Below are 26,826 nucleotides of genomic sequence, written 5' to 3'. Positions count from 1 at the left end.
CCCCAGACTTTAATTAGTGACTGACAGTTTATTGAAAGATTTTCCTCCAGACTCTTTCAGCTCTAAGTGAGAACAGCTTTGTGTTAAACCAACAGTCACCAGTGTCTGATTTACATACAACTTGTGAGGTGGATTAGATTATAAAAACTCCACTCATGTGTTCTTATGATATGAGATCACTTCTTAAAGTCCATGTGCTTATCTACAGTATTCATGAACTTCTGATGTCTTACAAAACAACAAGCCTTTAAGTCACATGGGTTTCAACACACTCAATATTTAGACCACTATTAGGTTCAGTTCTGCAAATCCAAACATTTCTTCAAAAGTTGTATATTTAAATATTTACTTGAGTAAAATATTCTTGTTTTGTATCATTTGTTGTGTCAAATTTCTTGAGTCTACTTCACTCATCAGTAAAGACAAAGGACAAGTCCAACGACACAACGAAGATCTGTCAAACAAGTCATTTAAAATCTAGATTACCATGAGATTTCCTCAATTCTTTTTTTAAACAGGGTGTATCATTAATTTCCCTACCCTAGCATCTTCTAAAAACAAGATGTGTACTCAAGTCTTCTTTCGAGAGCCAAAAATGAGTTTATCTTTATCATAAAACTTTGTTCGTAAAAACCTTCCAGTAACCCCAACCCAGCCTGGGAGGAATTGTGAGCAAACACTAAACTTTTTTAGTTTAGTGTAGAAAGCAAAAAAAAAAAAAAAGAAAAAAAGGTGGATTTCACAGATGACATTTGAAAATGTGTAGTTTAAAACATAAAGACTATCGCTTACCCATATCACTGCTCCGAGTTGGCTTACTAAGACACGTCAATACAACAGATCAATTGTTGTGCCATTTGTTAAACCTGTGCTCTCCTTGTTGACATCTCTAAGTGTCTGTGATTAAAATGTCTTTGAAATGTCCAGAATCGCTAAAAGAAGGTGACAAACAATGTAGCCACATTACAACCATTTAACAATTAATTACGTGATCACATTGTGATACATTGCTGTGATTGGTTGTTCACACTGATTAAGGACTTTGGAGATGCTCTTATGAATTCAACTGAACAACTACCCATGATGCACGTGGTTGGAAAATGTAGATCGTCTTTCTCCAGAGCTTCAACTGTCGTTTATTTATGTAGAGGCCATTGTTGTGGTCAGTCAGTTTGTTGACATATATGTGTTCTTGGTAAAGTGTATTTTGTGTCATGTGACCTTTAAGACATCATTACAAACTTTGATCTCAGACAATTTAAATGGGAAGTACGTGACACTTTATTGCATCAGTTCCACTAATAAATAGCGCCACTACAACCACAGAAATACATCATCTAACAGATGCTTTCAGGATGAGTGCGGCTTCTTTTTGTCAATGTTCTTCCAGTCTAAGAAATCAAAATATGATCATAGATGTGGGGTGACAAAAGTATCTGGAACAACATCATCCAGTTTTCAAACCTGGCTCAGAAAAAGCTCAATGTCAGGGGAAAAGAAATGGAAAAAAGAAAAGAAAAAAAAGTTAAGGCTTGATTGTAAAAGAAAGACAAATACATTAAAACTAAAACATGTGAGGAGTTAAAAAAAACAACAACAAAAAACACACCTGCAATTTCTTCACTACTTAATTGCGTTTAACACATCGTCCTTTCGTTGGCTTTTGAAACAGACATTTGGACATGCACACACACATAGCTGGAATCTGCTTTTCTCTAAAGAAACATCTACAGTCTGACAAACTGCCATAAAGGCTGTGTAAATACCCTCCTAGCTTATTCACACCACCAACCTACAGTACCAGCGTCAGTACAAGTTTCTACAAAGCCATCTAACATATAAAATATATATGTATGTTTTGGTGTATAACTGCCTTCATTGTACAGATTTTTGGTTGAACAGGACATCTTTAAATGACAGTAACATTCACGTTTCAAATCAACAAGTAACTTTGACAATATCAAATTCAATATTTTGTCGAAACAAATGTAACAAAATAATAATAATAATACAAATAAAAAGCTTCAAATGGTCCCAATATTGCAGCAGTCTTGGTGGCAGGGTGTGGTCTGGTCTTCTACTTCAGGGTTTTAACTTCATGTAAAATGTCTTCAGTTAATCATTCAAACACAAAGGAGACCTTACATTCAACAACAAGGTCTCCTTCTGGAACAATAACAGACTTTAAGACAAGATCCCAAGACTAAATGGTGCATGAAAAGCTTTAAAGTATCAATATTTTGCAATCAAGATGCTTTAACTCCAAAGAAAAATCAAAGCCAGGGTTAGAAATCTGATATTCTTAGTTCATGCAGGATAACAAGTTTACAGAGTAAGCTTTTCCATCCTCTCACTTGTGATGCTGCTCCTGCTGTAAACAGCTGTGTCCTTGAAAGAAGAGAAACTGAGTCAAAACTGACAAACTGTGTGGTAGTTTGTGAAGTGCTGACCTGTGGCTTGGAATGATTTAAGCTTTCCTAAAATGTGAAAAAAAAGACACTTTGAATGAGAAGCTGCCAAAGAAATATATCTCAACTAAACGACAAATCATTGCACTGAAGAAAAAAAAAAAGAGAAGCCAATAAGGTCTTTAAAAATCTAGATTATGTCAGTTAATAGCTTTAACATCAGCTTTAAGAGGCTTCCACTAACACTATGTATATATATATATGTATGTGTGTGTGTGTGTGTGTGTGTGTGTGTGTATATATATATATATATTTTTTTTTTTTAATTTTTTTTTTTTTTTTGAACTGTCTAGGGTGAAAATGAAGAGACCTTAAATGACTAATGTTGGTTACTACAGCTTCAAACACAATATAAGGTTATAAGTCAGTGCCAGCCCAGACCTCGCCACCAAGGACAGAACTACGTCTCTAATGGCAATGCAACAATGATGAAAAGATAGAGGTGGAGATACAGAGAATATACAACAGTCAGATACAGGACTGTTGATTAAGATTGCATTAAAAATTGCTGTGACATCAGACACAAAAACAGGACATTATCTTCTCTTTGTTTCTGCGTACAGACGCTTCCTGGTCGGCTTCACATGTGTTGGTGTTTGCCAGGCTTTTGTTGTCATGTGATGAACGGCGCGCTTCACTCCACTGTCACAGACTTGGCCAGATTTCTTGGACAGTCCACCTGTAATTTCAATTAAAACATATTGTTTAGCATGTGGGCGACAGAGCTAATGCTGTTGTCAACAAACTACCGGTAAGTCTGATGTACCAAGATCACAAGAGAAAACTAACTCCTATGTGTGAGCCAGTCATGCGACAGCAAATCCTCAGATGCTTTAAATACTTGGCCCTAAAGAAAAGGAAGTGTGGGCGTGGTGTGGTAGAGCTGTGTTCACATAAATGCTTGCTATTAGAACAGCAGAGCGAGCTGGCTGCACTGTCAGGACACCTCTGAAAGAAAAGTGCTCTGTAAGCAGCAGAGCTTGTCTTTACATGCTGAATCTGAGGGAAGCTGTTTACTTTTACCTTAAGCATCCAGTAAAGCAAAGTACACAATGGAACAACAATAAGCCAAGTGCTTTCACAGATGTAAAGCACATACAGTATAAGCACAGTAGTGATAATAGAAGGCTTTGGGTGGAATAACGATGCTTTTGAAGTGGGAGTGCTAAAAATTAATACTTGACCACATGTTTCGTGAAAGATAAGGTAAAGGGCCTCATATGTTTAAATAGTTAGGATTCTCAGTTACTGCTGAGCCTGAAAGGACGGCACTCACATCGTAACCTCGGAGGACAGCCAGGTGGAAGGACAGCAGCTGCAGCGGGATGACGCTCAGCACGCCCTGCAGGCAGTCCACGCAGTGAGGCACTCTGATGGTGCGGCACGAGTTTTTGACGGTCTCATAATCATCTTTGTCGCAGATCACAATGGGTCGGCCCTACAGAACCAAACAAAGCAAATCTTCAGTCAGCGTGTTTCTGAGTGGGACACGATTCACAACAAGCTTGATCTGAATAAATACCGATATCCCCCAGCTCTTTTTTTCCCCTGTTGATTTTAACAGCCCTTCAACCCACATCTGCTGCAGATTACTGTCAGCAATGATGTCACACTGAAGTGCCCCCTCCCTGGTGTTTATTGAGGTGAAGGATCAGAGGTGTGGCACAGACAAGACTGTGGAAATTGACCTAACATGCACAATGTGCTGTTGTCATCAAATTTTCAGTATTTTCAATGGAAACTGAAAACTCCCTCAAGTGTAGTTTCAAACTTCAGATGTTCTAGTTGGCATGATGTAATGTTGTAACTTGTTTGGTTAAAAAAAAATCAAAAAAAATCACATAACTTGTTGGCATGTGTCCTGAGACACATACTGAGCGAATAAACAAATCAGGTCATCTGTCTATGATCTCAACCTGTTTTAACATTCCCTATAAACATAAACATTGACATTATAATAACTATTTCAGCAGTGTCTGCAGGACGTGTGGTGTGCTTGGACCTTACCTGGCGGGCGACAACTTGCTGCAAAGCGTTCTGACATTTGGTGTATGTGTGATCTCTCATAATGATCATGATGACCGGCATGAGTTTATCAATCAGAGCAAGAGGACCGTGCTTGAGTTCCCCGGCCAGGATCCCCTCTGAATGCATGTATGTGATTTCCTTGATTTTCTACATGAGAAGAAAACATCCTCAACTTGATGTTATGGTCACATAAATAAAGTTCTCCACAGACATTTTGCCAATCTAAGTATAAAAATGGGAAAAAGCTTCAACTGCTCTCACAATGGAGGGTTAGGGTCAGAAAAATCAATTACTGATAAATAAAAGAGGAATGCTCGCTCACCAGTGCCCCTTCGAGGCAGGTAGCATAATGGTATCCTCTGCCCATGATCAGCACACTCTTCTGCTGGTACAGCTCAGTCGCCAACTTCTGGATCTCATCATCCAAACTGAGGACCTCCTTGATCAGATCTAACAAAGACAAGATCAGGGAAAAAAACAAATGAAAAAAAACATGTTTGAGGATTTAAATATGTCAATAAAAAGTGTCAACAGGCTGCTGCTGCTGTCACGTGGGCTCATAAAGTTGGGCGGGGAGTGGCAGAGAAGCCAGACATTCTTCATTAGTTTACCATCAGGGACATGCCATCATATGCTTTAGATGGAGAGAGGCATGCAAGGGGCCTTACAAACAACAATTCTCTATTCCTCTGATCTTACCCTGATTATTTAACTTCTTCTAGAAGGATCATTTAAACATGAAAAAGGCTCTGGATGTATTTGATCTTTGCTCTGGGCGTTGGTTTCTTTACTCATTTTAATCCCACACATGATCAGGGTATCCCTAACTGAACCTGAAAGCTTGTGTCTTGAGTTACCTGGAAGCACTCTCAGACCCTGGATTATCTCACGACGTCTGGGCTGCATGGAAATCCTGTCATCGCACATCAGAAGCGCAAACATAATCAGGGCGACAAACTGGCTGGTGTAGGCCTGCAGGGGAAAAAGACAAAAAAACAAAAACAAACAATGAGTAGGTGTGATTCATGCAAGCACTTAATAAAGAGGCGCTTGTCCACCCATTGTGACCCATTTACTAAAAGCATAGTAGTTTGATGTTGAACGGCACAATACTAAATCGAGAAACGCAGAAAGCTAATAGAGGTTTAAGAGTTCCTTGAGTCTGTGCTTCTCTGTTTTGATAGGGAGTTCGGTCTCCAGTTTATAATCTGCACCAGATGAGAAATGGAAGGAGAGGAGGGTTGAGTTCACGCAAAGCAGCAATGAGTTTCGTGCATTTGAGCTCCATCAAGCTCGGGCTGCTCATCCTGGAAATCTATGTTAACACAACACTGCAACAGAGATCACGCTTTCTGGTTACTCTGAGGGGAAAAAAAAAAAAACACAACCCCATTACATTTGAGACCTGACGCAAGTCATCATCATTACTCCACACTCTCTCTCTCTCTCTCTCTCTCTCTCTGTTACTGCATCTCTGACTAGCTTGGAGGCCATCCATGCCCATTAGGGACATGTAATTAGAGCTCAAGTAGAGCCAAGTCCTTTCACAGGACCCTCTAGACTTTGAAATGCCAGCGTCCAAAGCCAAGAAAAAAAGCTGTAAAACCTTTACTCTTTATTTCCTCACGGCAGCACGCACCCCTGACAGTTTGCTCTGTCGTGTCAGATGTGGCATTATGATTCATCCACATTGTAAACTGTGGTGTGTTTTCAGTGCTCGTCACCAACTTCTCAGTGTTTTTGTTGCAGAACGAATGACCACCCTTACAGACAGCAGACACATGACCACATTTGTCCAATGTTAATTCCCATAGATACTTTTAGTCAATTCAATAAGGATGTGTTCTTATATTTACTAACAGCTGACGAGTCAGAAGGATTTGCCTATTGAAGCATTGAAGTGTCTTTAGTGCTAACTCACTCTACAAATCTTTAGTAGGATCAAAGGAATGGAAACACTTCTTTGTCGCACATTTTTCCAGTTCACAAAAAAGTCAAATTAGCATGAAAACAGAGAAACTAGAGGCCAAGCAGAAGATTTCTGATTAATTTAGTAGTTGGTTGCATTACATGTTGTCAACTGATTTGATGAGCTAAGCTGTGCAGCGTTTAGTTGAGTTGGGTGTGGGGATGTGGCCCAGCCAGCCAAGCTGTAAATGATGGCGTCTCTGAGGCGTGCTCTGGGACTTTGGATCAGCACAAGAGACGCCGAGCCAAGCCGAAGGGCTGGGCCACGGAGGGACCTGCTCCCCCCCCCTCTCTCTCTCTCTCCACACTAACTGGGGCTCCAATGCTGCTCTGCTTTGCTCAGAGTCCAAACTGGCAATCCTTATGGTTCTGTGAAGCAGGTGGGGGGCTAGGCATATAACCAAGGATCCTAGCCTTGCATGATTTGGGATGAGATTTTCAGGCTTCTTTAATTCCCAGTGGGATCAGAGGGGAGGAAAAAAAAGTCATCTTCCAAGGGGTGGAACCATCCTCAGAGCAGAGTTTTCCTCCGGCTTTATTAACGGTCATTGAGTTCATTTATAAAATAATGCAACGCTTTTGTGCACAGTTTCTCCAAAAAACAACTTGTAAAAACATGCAGTTTCCCCTTTGGGTGCCATTGATTAATGCAAAGATGTAAGGTGTAATGTAATTTCAAGTGCACTTTCAGAGCTAAGCTGGGAGTTCTGATGGACATATTCTTAATGCATGCTATTGCAATGCTATTAATGCACAAATATATCCTGCTACTTGTTTACATTGACTTTAATAACCACCAAATAATGTGTTTAAAAAAAAAAAAATCTTTCAGTGAAAAATGATTCTTTTCTTTCTCTATTTAGAGTCAATAAAAAGTTCATAAAAATCTGACATTTTTAAAAATCTTCATCTTCAGGTTAAAGTGCTTTTAATGTCTGACCAACAGTTAAAAACCCAAAACACAATCAATTCCCCATTGAGTTAAAAAACATTACACTAAATTATTAACAAATGAATCATTAAACTTTTTATGTTAAGAACAGACTAAAACATAAATTTGTTTGACTAAGATGAATTTGCTTCGGGCCAAATTAACAATGGATCAACAGCCTACATTTGCAGATGGAGATGTTTTCTAGATTAACATGTGTACTGCTTCTTACTACAGCATGTGTCTTCTGGTAAAACCATTCAAGTGTCACAGGCTCACCTTGGTGCTTGCTACACCGATCTCAGGCCCGGCGTTGATGTGGACACCACAGTCGGTCTCTCTGGAGATGGAGCTGCCCACTGTGTTTGTGATACCCACAGTCAGAGCCCCTCTCTCCTTACAGTAGTGCAGAGCCATCAGGCTGTCAGCAGTCTCCCCTGGAGAAATGAAAGAAATGGAAAACCATTATAGTTTATAAAATGCTACAGTTGAGGCAATAAAATGATGATGATTTATTAGTTTGTTATGAAATAGCTTTTGCACCACACAATGATTTGAAACAGCTTCACAGAAAAAAAAAACACCACAGTATTAATCTCACATCCTGCATAAAAAGAGAAGTACAGTACAGATACAGAAAACTCAACTGTACTGAATAACTGGCTAAGACTTAAGTTGAGCACAAGGAAAGATAAATCAGGAAGAAGCTGAGTGCCTCCCGGGGACGGAAAGTGGAAGACAACTAGGGTATGTGCACTCAATCAAGTCCAGATGGCAGCGGACTCCCCACCTGACTGGCTGATAAAGAAGCAGACATCGTCTCGGAAGACGGGAGTATTCCTGTCCAGGAAGTCGCTGGCCAGCTCCACCATGACAGGCAACTCTGTGAGTTCCTCCAGGACCTGGCGGGTCTGCAAAGCAACAGAGCACTGCTCAGCGTCATTCTGTTAAAACAAGCCAGCCGAGGCCAAGAGCGGAGACTGTGCCAACACACAACCATCGCACCTGTGTCTACAATACGGACCTCACATTTCCTGCAAGTCTGCTGGATTCAACATGGATGGCAGAACAGACATGTTTCCATTATGTGCTTTCAGTAAAAAAAAAACAGAAGAAGCTTGAAGTTAGTGGCTACTCACTGCTACTCCAGCATGGTAGCTGGTGCCGCATGCAATAAGGATCAGTCGCCGACACCTCTGGATCTCCTTGATGTGATCTTTCAGTCCACCCAGTATCACTGAAAGTTAAGCCAACACATACTCAACATTCAGTTCAAAGATTTTCCACCTTACCACTAAAGAGCACTGGAGAAAGATGAGAAATAATGCTACGTGGACATTTTCAAAGAATGTATGTACCAGTGTTGATCCTTGGAATATCAATGAAATAATCAGAGCATGTTTTCTTTATTCAAAAATCTTGGATCCAGGACATGATAGTGTCTTTGAAGAAGTGTTTGAGGCCAGTGTGGAAAAGTGCATGAACAGGTGAGTAGTTCCGTGAATGCTCCACAGAGAAAAGTGATCAGACAGCGCTCTGACCTGTGTTGTTGTCAAAGTTGATTCTCCCTCTCATGGTGTTGACCACAGACTCTGGCTGCTCAAAGATTTCCTTCTGCATGAAGGAGCTGTAGTTTCCTGTGGTGGGAGGATCAGAAACAAGGGATCATTTCCAACACTAGTAAAATAAATAAAAAGGTAAATGCCACATAAGAGCATAGTGATGGACTTTTTATAAAGTGTGAGCCCACAAGAGACTGTCTGACAAAGTGTCTTATTGAATTACATTAAGTACCTGAAAACGCAAACCACAGCCTCCTGGAGGGCGAACAAAACGGTTTGTTTGACTGGAAACTTATGGAGTCTTTAGTCTTCTTTATGAACATATTAAAAGCTAGAGGGCAGGTCACTCCGTAAACGCAGGAAAACCAAACATGACACATTGAGGAGATGGTGTTTTTCCATCACTAACAATCTAAGACAGTAAAATATGTGAACTTTTGTCAGTCTACGTCTGACAGAAATTTGGGTCATACGAATTAGGTTATTAGGCAGAAAGGCTCCAAAAACTGAAATGAGGAGAGAGGCCGAGTAATGACTGGACCACAAAGGAATGTAGGAATGAGCCAACATCAGTTCAGCTCTGCCCTCTGCTGGTCTACAGAGGGAGAGTCAGAGGAGAGGAGGAAATGCAAACGCACCCAGAATTATACAAACAGAAGAAAACCACTTCTAATTCAGCTTTTAAAATACATGATCGCTGTTGTCATTGATTGTGTTTACATTGGACTTTTGGTCGCTCTGGTCATGGGGAGTGTCACTAATGTTTGGAAATTGCACTGATAATGTATTCTTTGAGGAAACAGAAACAGTCAAATAATGTTAATGCAGCCAAGTCCTCGAAAACGTCTCATATATCCCCAAGGCTCATCACTCGAGTGCCTGCAAGGTTAACATCGAGCTAATCTCTGTTTACAGATTAAACAAAGAAAAAAAAAAACAGTGGCAATATTCTGGTTTCCAATTTTGGTCCGAGCTAGAATTAGACTTTGGTGTATGCAGAGATATCTGCATAAACAACCCATTAGTGATCAAACATTTTGATCAAGTGTTAAGGAAGAAAAAGAGGGAAAAAAAATAATATTTAAAAAAAAAAAAAAAAAAAAATCAGCATTTAGATTCCCTGACTACCTGAGATAAATCTGAAACAATGGAGCCGGCCTCCTTTAAGCTTCACACGTACAGCTCCTAAAGCTTGACCTTTTTATAAACCTGCATCATCACAATGGTATTTGTGCTGAATGAAATTAAAAGGGTAAGCACAAAAGAAACTTGTTTCTTTTTTTGGGCTCATAATACCCAGAAACATGCATCTGCTATTATTATTGTATTCAATACAATTCAAGAGTTTCTCAGTGATTTTTTTCAAATACATTTTTGGTTAACTCCAGTAACTCCTAAGTTCCAAAAGGATTGCCTGGACACTGGTCCCAGCCAAGAAGGAATCCCACAACCACCTTTAAAACAGTGAATCATATTCTTTTTAAATTTGAGCAAACCAAGGAGAGATAGAAATTATTGTAACTGAGTGTTTATTTTCTAAAAGCAGATGCTCCCCTGGGGCTGAACTAATCCAGCAGGGTTGTAATCAGCTGAATGGTAAAAAGGAGGCCTCGGGGCTGAACGGTAAAAGCTGGTTCAGCTATAGAAGAGGCCATTAAAAGGAACACAATAATAACAGGGTTCAGGACATAATTACAAGGCAGTGCACAGATTATTTATTTGCAAACATAACCAGGAGATATGAGAACAAAGGAGGACCTTGCACTCACCCTTCATGATCTGCTGCAGCTCCATCTGCAGGGTCTGAATGGCTCGGGCCGGGAAGTCTCCTGCCCTGCGCTTTATCCTGTGAATGGACAGTCGGCCTTCCTTCACGGCAGCCACATCGTCATCCTCCAGGAAGATCACCCGGTTTGTGTGCTCAATCACAGCGCTGGCATGACAGGAGAAAACCATTCCTTTCATTTATTATTGGCCGTTAGGACTGAGACGATATGGACTGAGGAGCATTTTTTACAGAGAATCTTTTAAGGTTGTTTAAAAGGTGGACACCAGGACACGATTATCTGCTTACCTCGCATCAGAGGCAAAATAATACTCCACAGCTTTTTCATCCACAGGGAACAAGCAGGTGTCCTGATCTGTCCTGGGTAGAGTGGTGCAGCCTTTCTTGTCTTTGCCAGCTGAGAAAAAAAAAAGAGAGAAAAACTGGGTCTCAGTCAAAGTTATGCAATCACATGTGGACAGATTAAACTCAAAACTGAATTTTAAACTCACAAGAGCGGTAGAGCACAGGGATATGATCTGCAGACAGCTTGTGATCACACCTCACTCCCATCAGCAGGGGACTTCCCCTCCTGTGCAGGGACATCTTTTATGAGCAAACAACAACTTTTTCTGAAATTACCAAACGGCAGTTTGACAGCATAACAGTGGAAGCGCACCTTGTCCCGACTGCCTCTCCTGGGTAGTGGACGCTCTTGAAGACAAGGGCGAAAGCTCCCTCCTGACAGGTGGAAGCAGAACCAATTAGACAAGCCATTTCATCTCCTGATCACTACAGGAACATGTGTGGGCATCAGCAGGTCCCTACCAGCTGCTGGGTCACCCGTTCCACCAGCGTAGCAAAGTTGATGTCATCATTCTCCCGGTTGTCATACATGTACTTCACCAGCTTGGCAATGGTCTCTGTGTCAGTCTCGGACTCAAACTCGTAACCTTTGCTCTCCTTCCGTGGTGCAGATGAACAGAGTTAGTCCCATCTACCCAGAGTGATTAAAACACGTTTAACATATTTACATGAATAATATTGGCTCACCAAGAATTTTCTCAAGTCTTTGTAGTTGGTGATAATTCCATTGTGGATAACGATGAACTCTGCAAGACAGAGAGACAAACTTTAGGGGTCACGTTGAAATGCTCCGCTGAGTGGAGTAAAAGAGATTTCTATCGTCGACACAACTGACCATTTGTCTTGTCAGATCTGTGTGGATGGCTGTTAACTGGGCTTGGCACACCGTGGGTGGCCCAGCGGGTGTGGGCGATGCCGACATGAACGTCGAACTCCACATCAAGGTCAATATCCTGCTGCTCTAGAGGTCAAACAAACATAGCCCGACACAGCCACTTTTAGGCATGACATCCGTCCAACAGATGACAAATCAATGCTTTATGTGTAAATGATTAATTCCTTTGTAGGTTAAACGCTTCAACTCGGCTTACTGTGTATCTCTTCATCAAGTGCCTTCACTTTTCCACGTTGTTTGATCAGTTGGATGGACTTTGCATTTGACTCCCAGTCTTTTCCATTACCACCATCTATACCCACACCTGAGGAGACGTAAAGAGAGAATGATAAAGCAAGCAGCTTTCACAAATCCCAAAGAATAACTTTGTTTCTGCTTGTTTTTGATACTATTAGAATAGACCAGGCTACACTCTTTAGCTATTAGTCCAATCTGAAAAACACGAGGACTTAACACAAAAGAAAATATCTCCATAAGTGGAGTTTGTCTAGTAATATAATGCTTCTTTAATCCTTCAGAATAAACATCTTCAAAGTTTTCTTTGTTTAGATATCTGATTAAAACAAACACAAAAATCGTGAAGAGTAACTGATGAGAATAATATTTAAGAATATTATTCTTACAGCCAGACACTGAAGGAAAGAAAGAACAAGTGTCTGTGGTTCATATGAGCCTTTTCCCATTTCTCACCTGCTGAGTCGTAGCCTCTGTACTCCAGGCGCTTCAGACCTTTGAGGAGGATTTCAAGGATCTCACGCCGAGTCCTTGGAACGTGGTAGTTTAGATAGGCGAAGATTCCTGGGAAGGGAAACAAAATGTGAAGATTGTGTTTTGCAGCTGACTGAAATAGACTTTTGTTCATTCATTTTCTTTCAGAGAGTATGCTATGACGTGCAGCTTCACGCACAGACTGTCAGGTCTCTCAGATATACATCTACAATTAGCTGTTTTGCAACTGACAGAAAAGAAATCCACTGTTCACAATCTTGCATCATTATAACCCAAAAGGTGTGTACCATTGTTTACATTATTGAAAAGCACGTCCAAAACAGGGAATAATCTGTTGATTTACAATTTAAGTGTGCCTGTAAAGTTCTCCACTCTCATATGTATTCAGTTCTGCCAAATCATACTGTGTCAATACAATCTGATGAGAGATGATTATGCTGAATTTCTGACAGCCATATTTATATGGGGAACAAATGTCAAAACAGCTGCTGAATCCAAGAGGAATGTAATGATGCCATCCTTCGTATTCCTTTCACACCACATGTTGAATAATCCCACAGAAACCAGTCTGACAAAAAAACTAGAAAAACAGGCTTTCCTTCTATCTGGGCAGACCTTTCAGAAAAGAAAAGAGTATTGTACTGAGGTTACGCAAGTTGATATCTTCTGCCTACAAAAAAGGAATAGGAAAGGAAATAACTGTCCATGCTACTATAGAACAATGTATAAACAAGGAACTGTGATAGCACCCTCAAGGCTAAGTAAGGATGTGATGCATCATACATTTATCAAGACTTTTGAATTACACAGACACATTTCACTACATTTTCATCCTTTCTATCCTCAGTAACTCTCACGCAGAAGTTTCACATAACTTGGGCCGGGGAACGCATTAAAAGCAGCACTGTTTTACAGCCAAGCACTGACTGGCAGATGGGGGGGGGGGGGGGTGCCTGCTTCAACAGATAACTCATTCAGATCAGCAGTGGATGGAGGAGGGCTATATTGGACCAAATCACCAAGAATAAATGTTGCAGCAAGAAGCAAAAAAAAAGTCACGAAATCTACCTCTGCTTAAGAAACCGGTTAAATAAGGAGAAGATGAGAAAACAGCTGCGCCCTGATGAGACACCACACTGTGTCAGAAGCTTTTAATAGAGACATTTGTTTTGGGTCCTGAGATAACTAACTAGTCTATCTGGTCTGATTGGTGTTTTACAGATTGCGGTGACAGTGACAGGAGACAGAGAGACATCAGTCACAAGTGTGTGAGAGAATGTGATAGACAATTTTCTGACAGGGAGAGATAACAAAATAATAACATAAAATCGATCATTATCTATGCTGACACTTCCTCAAAGAAAACTGTCGTAAAATAGTAACGACACGATGGTTTCATCCAAACACAATGCAATCTAAAACACGAACACTTATACAATACACAATAATTAATTAATTTACACAATATTTATTCAATATATATCTGGTCAAATCTGTAAACACTGCATCACACCACTGTGTAACTGAACGTTAAGAGTTACGCTTTACACGTAATGCTCCCGCAAAACACGTATGAAGAGCAGGGCATCATTTTACACGACAGAGATGAATGTCGACATGACTTTAAAACAGCGTATCCTTAAAATCATAAAGCCAGCGTGTACAAAAAAGCCAAACGCTGGTCTCGATTTATTGAGATATCTTACAGCATCAGCAGCACTAGCCTCTGTTCGCTAACTCAGTTTAGCCACCTTTAGCTTATTTCAACTTATTTAGATCATTAGCCTTACCTAACAATGCTAGCAGTATTTTACATTTGTGTGCGTTGCTGTTTTGTTAGGTTATGAATACGATACATTCCCTATTAAATGTTGTAAATGTAGAAATTACTGAACACTTACCACACATGTCTACAGCTTCGGTGCCAGAAACAGCTACGTCTCTTGGAGCTGGGAACGCCTGTCAGATAAACTACGCCCCCTTTTGGTTTTTACTGAATCACGGCCAACAGTCTTTCATGGCGTCCACTGATTGGACGATCAGCCTGTCAGTCCATTGGTAAACACCAACGTCTGCACTCGTGACGTGGCATCAGGATGCAGAGCAGATCCGGCTCCTGTGCAACATCCACGTTTGCCTTAAAAGAAGAGCCTAATGACAAGGCTTGTTATAAACAGGAAGAAAATGTGAAAGGAAAAGAAAAATCATTACCCTTTCATTTTAAATAAATATTTTCTAATAATACAGGAATCCCCATTAGCTCTAACTGCAGTAACAACTATTCATGCTGGGGTCTATACAAAATGTTAACATTATCTGTACTTCCCATCTTGTGCTTATGAAAAGTTTGCCAAAGCCAGCACTAATAGAAGGCAGCACTGTGCCTCATGTTTGGATTGTACATTGTTTACAAATTTCAATGTTTTAAGAAAAAAAAGTTTAGACATGGAAGTCGACAAAAATGTTCGAATCAAGTTTTTTATAAGTTGTGTTATGAATATAAATGCCTAAAACATTTAAGTGTATCAGGGTAGTGGTTCTCAACCCAAAAGTGGGTCGCAGAGCTGTTTTCAGTGGATCGCAGATTGTGTGCCTTTAAAAAAACCCTGTCAAAAACCTCATGCAGTGCCTTTTAAACCCGTTAATTTTGTTCAATTTTTCTGTTTTGTACCATCTGAGCTCTAACTGTACAATTTTTCATTGGCTTAATCTGATTGGTTGAAAAGTGTCTGAAATTTGAGTTGCCATCAAACCAAATAAACTGTGTGATATTTCTGCAGGGATATCCAGGTAATGCAAAGGTACAGTGCTCACAACAACATACTTTTACATTGGTAAAATCTTTCAATGAACTGTATTCATATAAACCCAGTGCATGTATCTCAGCCCTTAAGGTTATTTTTAACAAGCGACTAAATCAGACAAGAGCCAACAAAGTGAAATAATAAATATGTTTTATTTCAGGGAAACAGTCTGAGTTTCTAATGCAGGGCTCTTTTTTCCCTGTTCTTCAATTACTATCATTGTAAAGAGAGTATCTTCAAAGATCAGTGACAGCATCTGAATGACAATGCATTCTTTTACACCGCTATACAGAAGCTCAATGCATAGAAACGTTTGCATTAACGGAGGTGGCTGGAGGGGGAATGTGTAAATGTTACTCCGGTTTTTGCATTTTAAGCTTGGGCAGCCTCCTCCTCCTCTTCATCCTTCACCTGTAGTGAAAACAAGGTTTGTTAACATATTTGGATATTCATATTTTCTTTTTGAAGCATTTGGTTATCTGATAAGGTTTTTCTCGCTAACATATTTATCTGTTAACACTAGGATCCATACAGTAGTGTAATTACTGCATTACTGTGTCCTTTTCTATTAACGAAAACAAGAAAACACTAATGAGTAGGTCAAGACAAAGGCGCGTGTATCACTTTTACTACATAAAGCTGTATGTTTATGTAACATATCTTCTAACAGGCGAACAAACCTGCTCCACTGACTCAACCTCAGGGACGTAAAACTGCAGCATGTTCTGGATTCCACTCTTCAATGTAACAATGGAACTGGGACAACTCGTGCAAGAGCCCTGCAACTTCAGTTTAACGATGCCATCCTCAAAGCCTCGATACAGAACGTCCCCTCCATCCTCCTGCACTGTTGGTCTGGAGAAGAACATCAAAGTGTCAAATAAGGACAGAACAACATGCTAACAGGGAACAGCCACTATTATCATTACAGCACATATTTCACGTGCAGCTACCTTATTCTAGTATCCAGCAGTTCTTTGATCATGGCGACAACTTCATCGTCATCATCTGAGGGTGCTGACAAAAAGACAGGCAGGTTTTGCTTGGAAATTCTCAAACAGCTTTTACTTAAAGTGCTGCCTATTTCAGTGTTATGTCTATGAACCATGGGTACAAATGTTTACCTGTGTCTGCATTGGGTTGGCTGTCCTCATTCACAACAGGAAGTCCAGAAGTGAAAAAGTCCATGATGGCAGCAAATACATCAGGCTTGATGACTTTCCACTCCACATTATCATCAGTCTACACAGACAGAAAAGAAACAAGTTGGTCCTATATATGGTATGAGGCTAACCTTGGTAGCATCCTTTGTATACAACATTGACCTTGTACATGGATGTTTACCTTTGATATGGTTATGAAATCAGGGCCGAGGAAGACACCCTTGACTCCATCAATTCTAAACAGTTGTCTGAAGATGACACATAAATATTACTGACGATGTGTTTTCTAGTTTGACATCACATGTACATTTGTATGAAATAACTAAAAGGGGGGATAAAATGCAAACATGCTAGAAAATTGTCTGAAAAATGCCTTTACTCTATCTGTGAATGAGAATGACCTCATCAAGCCTTTAACCTCACAGAAATGTGTACACAATTATTTGAATAAAATCATCTTTATCATTCAGAACTGTTGGAATTGAATGATTTAATTCTCCAACAAGCAAGCACAGCAATCGAATGTAATGAGTGCCTGGTAGGACTTTTGCATTGTGTTTCACATATTTATTCACAGTGTCCTGGAAGAGGTAGTAGAACAGTGTGTCTGGCTACAGACTCAAGGACAGCCTGCATTACACATAGAACTCTTTCAGCTATATTTGAGCTCAACAAGTGTGAGTATAGACATAACAATGTTTAAATGCTACTGGTAAAGCAGGTGTATCAGTGACCTGCAAATACAAGAGTTACTCTTACTCAATGCATGCTTTAGCAAAAAGCAATACTATTAAGTAACCTTGGGTTTCTCCTGCTATGCCATATAAAAAAATCCTGTGTTGAAAGTAATGAGTCACTGGTTGTGACAGTGCTTCTATTCAAGAGGTTTTTTTTACCTGGCTAAAGGTGAGCAGTGAGCATCACGAGGGCCAGAAAAATTCATAGTTCCGGATTCAAGAACCGTGCGACCAGGCAGAAACTTCAGGCTGTTTGGGTTCGGTGTGTCCTGTGTCTGCACAAACATTGTCCTGACTGGAAAGAGACAAAACACAAAGAATAAGAGTAAGAGCTAATGTTTTTTTTTAGCATTTTTTTTAAAGTTGGTGAGTCACAAAGATTCTGTAAGTATACAAACCAGGAATAACCCAGGTGGGGTTTTGAGGCCATCTGTTCGACACTCCAGAGCTATTTGAAGGCAAATGTAATTTTGCACACTGATAGCCATTGCCAGCAAGACTGAGACAACATGTAAGAGAGAGAAGAAAGGTTACTAAATGAACAATGACACAGTGCAGACATCCTCTAATTCTACAAAAACACGTTTACTTTTTTATCTATAAAGTAACTAGTTACTGTAGTCATATACATCTCACATCTGAACTGCAGAGTTAAAGTACTTAACGCTATTACAGCGAGTAACTTTTAGATACTTGGTATAATTGTTTAAACAGGTGTTGTGAATTAGCTTTGGCTAAAAACACTATGACTGTTCAAGCTTATCTATGTCTTATCTATGTTTTTGTAGCCGTCCCTATTAAAACAAGCTTAAATAAATGAATATAAAAGAGTAACTTAAACCTTGGTAACACATTGATGTTGCTCATTAAAAAAAAAAAAAAAAATCAAGTGTTTCCTTCTACATCCCTTCTAATGTGATTAAAAGAGCAGTCATAGAACCAGTAGAGTAAGAGCAGCCTCTTTAGTCTCCTCCTTCAGTGCACAACACTTTAAATCCCTTTGTAAATGGAGCAATATGTTGACTAGCATAGCTGTGACTCGACCTGCCCATGTGATGTTCTGGTCATAACTGTCTTGTCTTCACTGAAAGGAATGAACGATAAAATGATTGATTATAAAACATCAATAATGTTTAATTGTTTTCCGTTTAATGTTTAACTGTTTTCTGTGAACATGTGATTGACGATGAAAATCCTTTGATGAGACCAAAGATGATATATCTTAGTAATGACGAATGAATTATTTATGTATACAGATCATTTTCTGGTGCAAACTTATGAAAACCAAAAAAGTCTTTGACTACTTTACTACTTTAAATTAAAATGAATTAATCCCTAAATTTGAACTGTAAAGTTGTTCCCTACTCTCTCCACAGCCATGAAACAGTTATCAAAATTAATTAATGGCAAACATGATTAAAATGAAATCTAACACCATAATATCTCCTGGTAAAGAGATAAGTGGGGTGATCTGGATAGGCAAATTCAAGAAAGTAATGATTGTGGCATACAACAGGATTTTAAAGGTAGCAGCAACTCTCAACATGGAAAATAATGTAAACAAGACCCATAAAAATGTTCTCCTGAAGACATTTAAAGCATTGTTAAGCCTACAAGATAGCTGAAAAGATGGAGAGGGGGTCGGATGAGTTTGACTTCTTCCCACTCCTTTGCGAACATGTGACTTATAAATTTTTTATTTTCTTCTGAATATACTTTACAGTGTTTGTAGTGTTTATTATTGTATATTTTCTGTCTGTTTTTTCCCCCCTGTAATTTATTATTATTATTTACGTTTACCTTTGTCTTGTGTTACAAATAAATAAATCAAATCAAATCAAATCAGGTAGCACACTGAAGTCTACCATTAAAGTTATAGAACAAATCTAAACAATCTTCAGGGTAAAAGATATGAAAGTTAAATGTGTTTCATCTCTCTGAGACATTTAATCAACCTGCGTCATAGCCAGCAGGCTGCCAGGAAACAAGGATAAACCTTATTATTATCAAGAGCTCCATGCTTCCACACGAGCATTAACAGAGTGCAGTAGAAGGATGCTCTCGCAGTTACCAAAGTAACAACCAAGTTGACTTACGGACGTGAAAGTCTTGCAGAAACACCCAACAACCTGCCGACCTGTCTGTAAGTCGCCATGTTTGTTGTGATTATCTAAAGCAGAACCGGCGGACGGAGCCCGTATGCGGAAGTGACGCAATATTATTGTACGTTTATAAAAAACGTTCCCTTAACCACCGCCTGCCCTCATCAAGCCATATTTTACAAAGAAAAACTGAAATATAAGCATAGAAAATGCCGTGTGGGAAAAATTTTCGGAGGAGAAGGGACTCATCAGATGTGGAGGAGGACGAGACCACTGAAGCAGTCAGGTAAACTTAAAAACAACATGTTTGTTTGTTAGCTAACGTGGCCACCTCTCTACGATAGTCAAGAATGATAGCTACACGTTTTAACAAACGTGTGTCTTTAGTTTGGCTTGATCATATTGAATCATTGTTTGCTTTTGTTTAGATCAAAAGTAGAAGAGGCCAAAGAGCTTCAGAGTTTGAGGAAACGACAGACCGGAGTCAGGTAAAGTGAAACGTCTCAAAAACACTTTACTAAAGTTTAAGTCTCTCCGGTATTACTGATATTATGACGATATTACTGAAATTATGACATACACATTTATGTTTTCTTCTGTTTAGTGTGACCGCCCTGTTGGTGGGAGAGAAGCTGCCGCCAGAGGCTGAAATTGATGCAAGTGGTCTTTTTGAAATGAAGATAAAATATGATTCAACTGTGTTCAATGTTTGACTATTATATCATCATTGCTGTACATTACAATACTATATAAAAGACTATGATATTATGTCCCACAGAATGACCCTTTTAAACTGAAGACTGGAGGGGTTGTGGACATGAAGAAAGTCAAAGACAGAAATAGAGACATGTAAGTAACTTTTGTATTTGCATTCATTAATTGACACATAAATGAACACATCCTATATGTACGAGTGTGTCATGAAATGAAAAATGAGTGTAATTAAATATGACCCTGATTTAACCTTGTAAGATTTCTGTTCCACAATGCAGGACAGAAGAAGAGACCGACCTAAACCTGGGAACGTCCTTCTCAGCAGAAACAAACCGAAGAGATGAGGATGCGGATATGTATGTGCTACACATTTACACGTGACAGAAACACATTCACTGACACACCACTCAAAATCCCATTTATATTGAAAGACAATCCCGGATAGCATTGAATCAGTGTTAATGTGTCAATGTTAATGTCGTTGAATCAACACTTAAAATATGATGTTGAACCCTCCATTAATATTGAAACAACATTGAAATCTTAACTAAAAAGCAACATTACCGTATAATATATATTGCTTTATCTACAGCTAGGATAAACGTCATGAAATATAGTAATATATTATAATATACTATATTACTATAAATAGATCAGCATGCTCAGTTTGTTTTACTTTTTAGTCTCAAAGTTAAGGGAATTTCATACAGATATAAGAACTGTGAACCTACATTTAAGGACAGTATAACTTCATCGTTGTGAAGGGTTGGCTATCTTTGGGTGTCTCACGACTCAATTTCTATTCTTGTGGTCACGATTCGATTCACAATATAATTTCCATGGTTTAGTTATGATCCGTAGTCTATTTATGAATTAGTATACTTTAGGATCTACTCTAGTCAACTGTGAGACTGGCTACATTTCTTGTTGCTCTGTTTGGCATTCTAATGAATGAAACAAACATGTAAAAAAAAGAAAAGAAAAAAAGAAATCAATTTTTTGAAGTTATGAATCGATGTAAAATTTTAGAAGAGAAGAATTTCGATTTTTACATGAATTTGTTTTCCCGCCTCTGCCATTGTGCTTCTTTGATGTATTTAAACCTTTTCATGTATCTGTTCAAACAGGATGAAATATATTGAGACAGAGCTGAAAAAGAAGAAGGGGCTGGTTGAAGCTGAAGAACAGAAAGTTAAGGCGAAAAATGCAGAAGATCACCTGTATGAGCTGCCAGAGAACATCCGAGTCAACTCTGCCAAGAAAACAGAGGAGATGTTATCCAATCAGATGCTGAGTGGTATCCCTGAAGTCGATCTTGGCATTGAGTGAGTATAGATTCAACTTAAAGGTCCCATATTCTGCTTTCTCTGGTTTGATATGCTCCTCAGTGTGTTCTACAGGTCTCTTGTGCATGTTTAGGCACATCTATGTGCAAACATTCAAAGTCTGTGGAAAAGCAGCTTCTCCGACCTCCTCCTGTTAGCAGTAGCTGCATGAAACACTTGGTCCCCAGCCTCCCTCGATTTATATTGAAGTGTGACGCCACACTGCGATGATGTCACTGATGCAAGCCCATTGGCTCATTGTAGCAAGCCCAAGCTCATGCTGCTCCGCTCAGAGCAACAGTCTGCATTCCCAATATGGTATAAGGAGCGTAACATTTCCAAGAACCGTGCCAAACAACTGACCAATTAAAACAGAACAGATAAGCCGACCAATCAGATCCGACCTGGCACATGCGAGGACCCTGATTATGGGGGATTCCCAGTTAGAAACACAGGTAGATGAGAGGGGCTGCATGGAGCAACAGTACATAACAGACACTTTTTTGTTAACGTACTTTAGTAGGTACATAAATTAGATATATGAACCCCAAAAAGGGCATAATATGGAACCTTTAAATTAGAAAAAAAGAAATCGATGAGTGATGATTTATCACATTGAAACATTGTATCAATTTCCTTTTTATTTCTTTCCCAGTGCAAAGATTAAGAACATTATCTTCACAGAAGAAGCAAAGGCTAAGCTTCTTGCAGAACAAAGGAACAAGAAAAAAGACAATGGGACATCTTTTGTACCCACAAACATTGCCGTCAACTACGTCCAACACAACCGCTGTGAGTACTTTCAGTCTAAACGTAGTGCCCGTAGCAATCGAGAGGTGAGAAGTCGGTGCAATTTACTAATGAATTGGAATTTTCCCAGTTTATCATGAGGATGTGAACGCACCACAGAGACACCACAGACACAGAGAGGAGCCCAAAGCGAGGCCGCTGCGTGTGGGAGACACCGAGAAACCAGGACCAGAGAGTGAGACACACTGTTACATAAAGCACATTAACACCAGACTGCTTTTCAAAACGTACTGTTGGTCAGGAGTTACTTTCCACTCTCCTGACAACTTTGATCTTCATAATATTTTCTGTTACTCCACAGCAACATCACCACCTAACTACCGCAAACGTCCGAACAATGAGAAGGCCACAGATGATTACCACTACGAGAAGTTCAAGAAGATGAATCGGCGATATTAAGAAGCTGGATGTTTTTGTTTTTATCAACTTCTCAACTTGATGTCATTTTGGGTTAATGTTAGTCTGTCCAAATGAGCCATGACACAAATTTACAGACATCATTTTTCTGACGACTATTGACAAAAGGATTCTTAAGACAGTGTTGAACTTATCCACATTTTATTTGCTTTGCCATGTCTTATGTAAAAGGCACAGGTGGCTCAGGAATGTCTGACCCTCGTCTGTAATACTGCTCTTAATTGTGAACATTACATTTCATTCTGTAGTTTAATCATGACTTTTTGTTGTAGTTTATTCTTTTAAGGGTTTTCCGGAATAGGTCAAATAAAAAAAACATAAAAACCACATGCTTTAAATGGTCCTTTATTAAGGAGTAGGCAAAAAGAAATAACAAAAAACATGTACAATATTAAGGTTAGATCATCCACTCATTTTCCATACTTAATGCCCATGTGAGGAGATTTTAGCTGACTATGAAACACTGAAATTAAATGTGATGGTTATAACCTACAAAATCAGAATAAGACCATCAGCATACAGATTGACTATTTCTGTACTTTACATTCTGATTTGTGAAACTGCTGCTATCGGGTAGTTGTCAGACAACAGAATTTACCGTAGGTGGAACAAGACATGCCGTTTTGTCGACGAGGCGCCAAAAATGACAAACCAAAAGCTCCTCACAGTAGCTTTAAGCAGTCGCATACGATTATTCAAGTTGTACACAAAAAAGCTGCAAATTACAAAGTCTAAGTTTAAGAACATCAGAAACAAAAATAAATGTACATGAATAAAACACTACGGTACAAAATGAGCACAAGAGTTCCAGTCTTTGTCCATGTTCCTCCTTATGACTTCTCTATAGAAGACGTCCCGTGTCCGTTGACGTGGTGTTGTGGGATCGTCTCCTGTGAAGGAGGTCCCTCCACATCCTCTTTGTCTCCCTGGGTGGAGCTGCAGCTGCTGCCAGGGGAGGCCCAGCTGTCTCTGCGGCGGAAGGCGTCACACAGTGGCAGATCAGAGCTGTCCCACTGACTGTAGCTTTGTGGAGCGGGAAACCGGTAGGAGACAAAGAATCAATGCAGCACAGAAAGAGAGGAGCAGACGAGAGCGGCAGGTCAGAATAAGCAGTCACACACACACAGAGGAGCACGTAAAGGCGCACAACAGAAGCATGGAGGTTATGCAGGAGCAGCTGAAAGTGAGTCAATGCATAAAGCTGCTGATTATCTTAAAGAGACTAGATTTCAACTGTTGATTTTAAGCCCAGCAAAAAAAAAAGGTGTTAATCAGTTGCTGATGGAGGAGAAAGCAGAGCGATTGCAGCGAGGGAGAAAGCCCACACTCCTTGTGCTCCAAAGAACTACTAAGAGACACTAATACGTTCTCACAGAAAACATGACAAACTACTGCAGTGTTTTGTCTCTGCTTTATTGCTGAAGTCATTGTGTGTCTATAGGAACAAACTAGTTCACATGTACAAACACAACGTGTGAGTGTAACCACCTGCATGCTTACAGCTGAGGTCACTTGAGGACGGAAACAGTTACATTTAAGATCCAGAAATGTTTGTGGAAGAAAAGTCTTCTCCTCAAACTTGATCTCAAATAAATAACACCAAACAGTCTTTACCAAACAAACCTCCACAGTCCAATCAAATCTTTTAACACATTAATTTTAAAATAAATTATCTATTCTCTGATATCAGTTTATAAACGTGCTTCTATTCTTGATGCTTTTTAACAAACCATTAAAACAATTATATAGCAAGACCATAAAATGGATATACTTTATATGATCATTACTTGTATTTAAATACTGTAACTGTATATCAACCCAAGGGCAAAGGGCTCATTATTTACAAATACCTAACAATATTTGTTAGGACGCTTCATACCAGGTAACCCAAAGTCTGATCACCACTTAGAAAGGAACACAACAGTAGATGAAAACCATGTTGACATGTGTCAACAGTAAGGCTTTACATAGAACACACTGCATCAGTTAACTGCATTAAAACCATCAAAAACATGTTAAACTATTAAGAGTTAATTCACACGGCTAAACCTATTTAATGCTGAAGTCTACACTACTTTGACAAATTGTGATTTGTTGTGTTAACTTAAAAAACTGAAGGCACTTCCTTATCAAAGACAAATCAAAGTCGCTAAGTGATAGAGCTTAGTGACGCTTTATGTTGATGGATGTTCTCGTTTGGCCATGAAGATGGGAGAGATTTGACCCCAAAGTGTCATGTTTAGATGAAGGAAAGCCCTCTGGGCTCAGCAGTGAATGGTAAAGGTGGGCATGGGGCAACAGAGGGGCGGTGGGATGGGGGCAAGTATGAGCCTACTTGTACCTGGAGGAGTAATATTCTTCCTCTAGCTCATACAGGTCGATGGCGATCTCATCACGGAGTGAGGTGAGCTTCTTGTCGCACTCCTCCTGCAGCGAGCGGAGCTGCTGGTTCTGGAGGCTGATTGCATCGTTGACAGAGGGAAAGTCGTTCAGAATGAGAAACTGCTTCAGATCAGACACCAGCTTCATCAGGGACTCACCAGCTCGTACCTGAAACAATGACAAAAAAAAAGTGATGGACATGAGTAAAGAAAATAATGGTAATGTTTTTTTTTCTTTAAACATTACAGAATAAAAGTATAAGAACCGTAGGTACTAAAAAATAATCTACACATACACTGAGCTCATTTAACAACAGATCAACACAGTGCAGCCATACTTTACTCAGCTCCACTTTGAGATTCCAGTTGAGACCTGAACTTGAAAAAAATAAATAAATCAGGCTATAAATGAAAATAGTGTGCATACATGATGCACATGTATGATGTTCCCAGTTCAAAGAATGCTACAACCATTATTGTTGAGGGTTTGAAAATTGTTCTCAGTATAAACATCCTAAAAGAAGAAGTAATAAAAGAAAAGCATTTTATTATTTTTACTCCAAGCGTTAAGTTGAGCTGGTTTAAAGTTAATGTAAGCACATTAAAGTGACAGAGTTGGTTGTACGTGTGTTTTGTTGATCTTACGATGTTGGCGGCTCTCACGTGCATCTCATAATGGTCCTGCTCTGCTTGGGTCGCTCTGGAAACCTGAGTCTCCTCCTCTATCTGGGAACAGAAAACCACATGTAAATGTTAGAAATACTCAAACATGACATAGCAGAAAAGTTCACGAGCAGCAGTCCTACAAAACCCTCTCCGTCTACCTTCGCTGTTTTGACAATTTCCGTGAAGTTGTCGAGGATGGAGCGGATGTCATCCTTCAGTCTCTTGTTGTAGTTCTGAAGCAGAGTCTCTTTGCTCTGAGGCAGCGCTCTCTGAGTAGCCATCGTGCTCAGTTAAAGGCCAAGTAACCTACAAACATCAAGTCAGAAACTAATTCATAAGAGATTTAAAATATATATGAAAAACTGATTAGCAGCTAGCTCACACAACTTAGCATGGTGAGACGCGTTTTGTAAGAGACCGGAAATAAAACATATCCCTCGTGTGTTTCCTATCTGTATTACAGAATTAATGTTTTATAAGAGCTTCTTTAACAAAAATTACTCACCAGTCAGCGCATACTTTCTGAAAGTGTTGACAAAAAGCGTTAGCGCCGCTTCTTCTTCTTCGTTTCTCTAATGAAGGCGAACAGCCGCTTTGTTTTTGTACTTCTGCCCTCTACCGGAATATCACTGATGTGCTAAAATTAGCTAAAAAAATATGGAAATATTTCGTAGCAAGCACGACTGATAAATCACATTGCCAGTCTTATTTACATAAATACGGAGCATTCAAAAGTCTAATATTAACATGAGAAATGTAAAAGCTGCTTTGTTTTGATGTAGTATTTGGGTTAACTTATATATATAGATTTGCCAAACAGATTTGCAATGCTGCAATTCATAGTATTTAATTACTTCACCATTAATTTATTTCTCCTAATGCATTGCCTGTAAAGAACTTTGGTTCGCTGAAACTGTTTTTAAATGTGCAATACACAAAAAACCTCACTTATTAGTTAACACCAATCATTTGTAAGGGATCAAATATAATCAGGT

The 26,826-nt window shown here is 39.4% G+C and overlaps 4 protein-coding genes across 5 annotated transcripts; 1 reads left to right on the top strand and 3 right to left on the bottom strand.

Annotated features, from left to right (window-relative positions):
• Positions 1 to 1,257: 1,257 nt before the first annotated feature.
• gfpt1 (glutamine--fructose-6-phosphate transaminase 1) lies at positions 1,258 to 14,721 on the bottom strand. The gene is made up of 19 exons (XM_079371355.1): positions 14,614 to 14,721; positions 12,674 to 12,781; positions 12,180 to 12,287; positions 11,924 to 12,049; positions 11,776 to 11,834; positions 11,551 to 11,685; positions 11,402 to 11,463; positions 11,235 to 11,314; positions 11,032 to 11,140; positions 10,727 to 10,890; positions 8,937 to 9,032; positions 8,535 to 8,632; positions 8,186 to 8,306; positions 7,675 to 7,832; positions 5,354 to 5,468; positions 4,819 to 4,946; positions 4,476 to 4,643; positions 3,745 to 3,906; positions 1,258 to 3,147 (listed from the first exon to the last, which is right to left on the bottom strand). Exons 1-19 carry the CDS (start codon positions 14,618 to 14,620, stop codon positions 3,103 to 3,105), a joined length of 2,049 nt encoding a protein of 682 aa, XP_079227481.1. The 5' UTR covers positions 14,621 to 14,721; the 3' UTR covers positions 1,258 to 3,102.
• Positions 14,722 to 15,649: 928 nt separating this feature from the next.
• On the bottom strand, positions 15,650 to 19,630 carry nfu1 (NFU1 iron-sulfur cluster scaffold homolog). The gene is made up of 8 exons (XM_079369832.1): positions 19,513 to 19,630; positions 17,815 to 17,915; positions 17,576 to 17,711; positions 16,861 to 16,927; positions 16,641 to 16,758; positions 16,470 to 16,533; positions 16,197 to 16,371; positions 15,650 to 15,927 (listed from the first exon to the last, which is right to left on the bottom strand). The coding sequence occupies exons 1-8, from the start codon at positions 19,569 to 19,571 to the stop codon at positions 15,889 to 15,891; spliced, it is 759 nt and encodes a 252-aa protein (XP_079225958.1). The 5' UTR covers positions 19,572 to 19,630; the 3' UTR covers positions 15,650 to 15,888.
• Positions 19,629 to 23,108, top strand: cUnh9orf78 (chromosome Un C9orf78 homolog). Its single transcript, XM_079369820.1, has 9 exons — positions 19,629 to 19,804; positions 19,947 to 20,006; positions 20,123 to 20,174; positions 20,297 to 20,367; positions 20,511 to 20,588; positions 21,360 to 21,557; positions 22,213 to 22,349; positions 22,438 to 22,542; positions 22,669 to 23,108. The coding sequence occupies exons 1-9, from the start codon at positions 19,728 to 19,730 to the stop codon at positions 22,764 to 22,766; spliced, it is 876 nt and encodes a 291-aa protein (XP_079225946.1). The 5' UTR covers positions 19,629 to 19,727; the 3' UTR covers positions 22,767 to 23,108.
• On the bottom strand, positions 22,878 to 26,448 carry med22 (mediator complex subunit 22). 2 transcript variants are annotated; one of them, XM_079369844.1, is made up of 5 exons: positions 26,337 to 26,448; positions 25,990 to 26,137; positions 25,811 to 25,891; positions 25,126 to 25,334; positions 22,878 to 23,807 (listed from the first exon to the last, which is right to left on the bottom strand). In XM_079369844.1, the coding sequence occupies exons 2-5, from the start codon at positions 26,110 to 26,112 to the stop codon at positions 23,615 to 23,617; spliced, it is 606 nt and encodes a 201-aa protein (XP_079225970.1). In that variant the 5' UTR covers positions 26,113 to 26,137; positions 26,337 to 26,448; the 3' UTR covers positions 22,878 to 23,614. The 2 variants fall into 2 exon arrangements, with proteins under 2 accessions (XP_079225970.1, XP_079225971.1); XM_079369845.1 differs by lacking the exon at positions 22,878 to 23,807 and having other exon boundaries at positions 24,177 to 25,334.
• Positions 26,449 to 26,826: the final 378 nt, after the last annotated feature.

The sequence above is a fragment of the Symphodus melops genome (assembly GCF_947650265.1).
Source record: "Symphodus melops genome assembly, chromosome: 1".
NCBI lineage: Eukaryota > Metazoa > Chordata > Actinopteri > Labriformes > Labridae > Symphodus > Symphodus melops.
This window is presented reverse-complemented; position numbering and strand designations above follow the sequence as displayed.

Coding starts and splice junctions, on each gene's coding strand:
- gfpt1 (XM_079371355.1), bottom strand. Junction 11,141..11,234: donor CCCTGTGCTCTACCGCTCTT/GTGAGTTTAAAA, acceptor TTTTTTTCTCAG/CTGGCAAAGACAAGAAAGGC. Junction 9,033..10,726: donor GCTGCAGCAGATCATGAAGG/GTGAGTGCAAGG, acceptor CTCCCACCACAG/GAAACTACAGCTCCTTCATG.
- nfu1 (XM_079369832.1), bottom strand. CDS start 19,571: ATGGCGACTTACAGACAGGTCGGCAGGTTGTTGGGTGTTTCTGCAAGA. Junction 16,759..16,860: donor ATTTCATAACCATATCAAAG/GTAAACATCCAT, acceptor CTGTCTGTGTAG/ACTGATGATAATGTGGAGTG. Junction 15,928..16,196: donor AGGTTGAGTCAGTGGAGCAG/GTTTGTTCGCCT, acceptor TTTTCACTACAG/GTGAAGGATGAAGAGGAGGA.
- cUnh9orf78 (XM_079369820.1), top strand. CDS start 19,728: ATGCCGTGTGGGAAAAATTTTCGGAGGAGAAGGGACTCATCAGATGTG. Junction 20,368..20,510: donor AAAGACAGAAATAGAGACAT/GTAAGTAACTTT, acceptor TCCACAATGCAG/GACAGAAGAAGAGACCGACC. Junction 20,589..21,359: donor AGAGATGAGGATGCGGATAT/GTATGTGCTACA, acceptor CTGTTCAAACAG/GATGAAATATATTGAGACAG.
- med22 (XM_079369844.1), bottom strand. CDS start 26,112: ATGGCTACTCAGAGAGCGCTGCCTCAGAGCAAAGAGACTCTGCTTCAG. Junction 25,892..25,989: donor AAATTGTCAAAACAGCGAAG/GTAGACGGAGAG, acceptor TTCTGTTCCCAG/ATAGAGGAGGAGACTCAGGT. Junction 23,808..25,125: donor GAAGAATATTACTCCTCCAG/GTACAAGTAGGC, acceptor CGCTCCACAAAG/CTACAGTCAGTGGGACAGCT.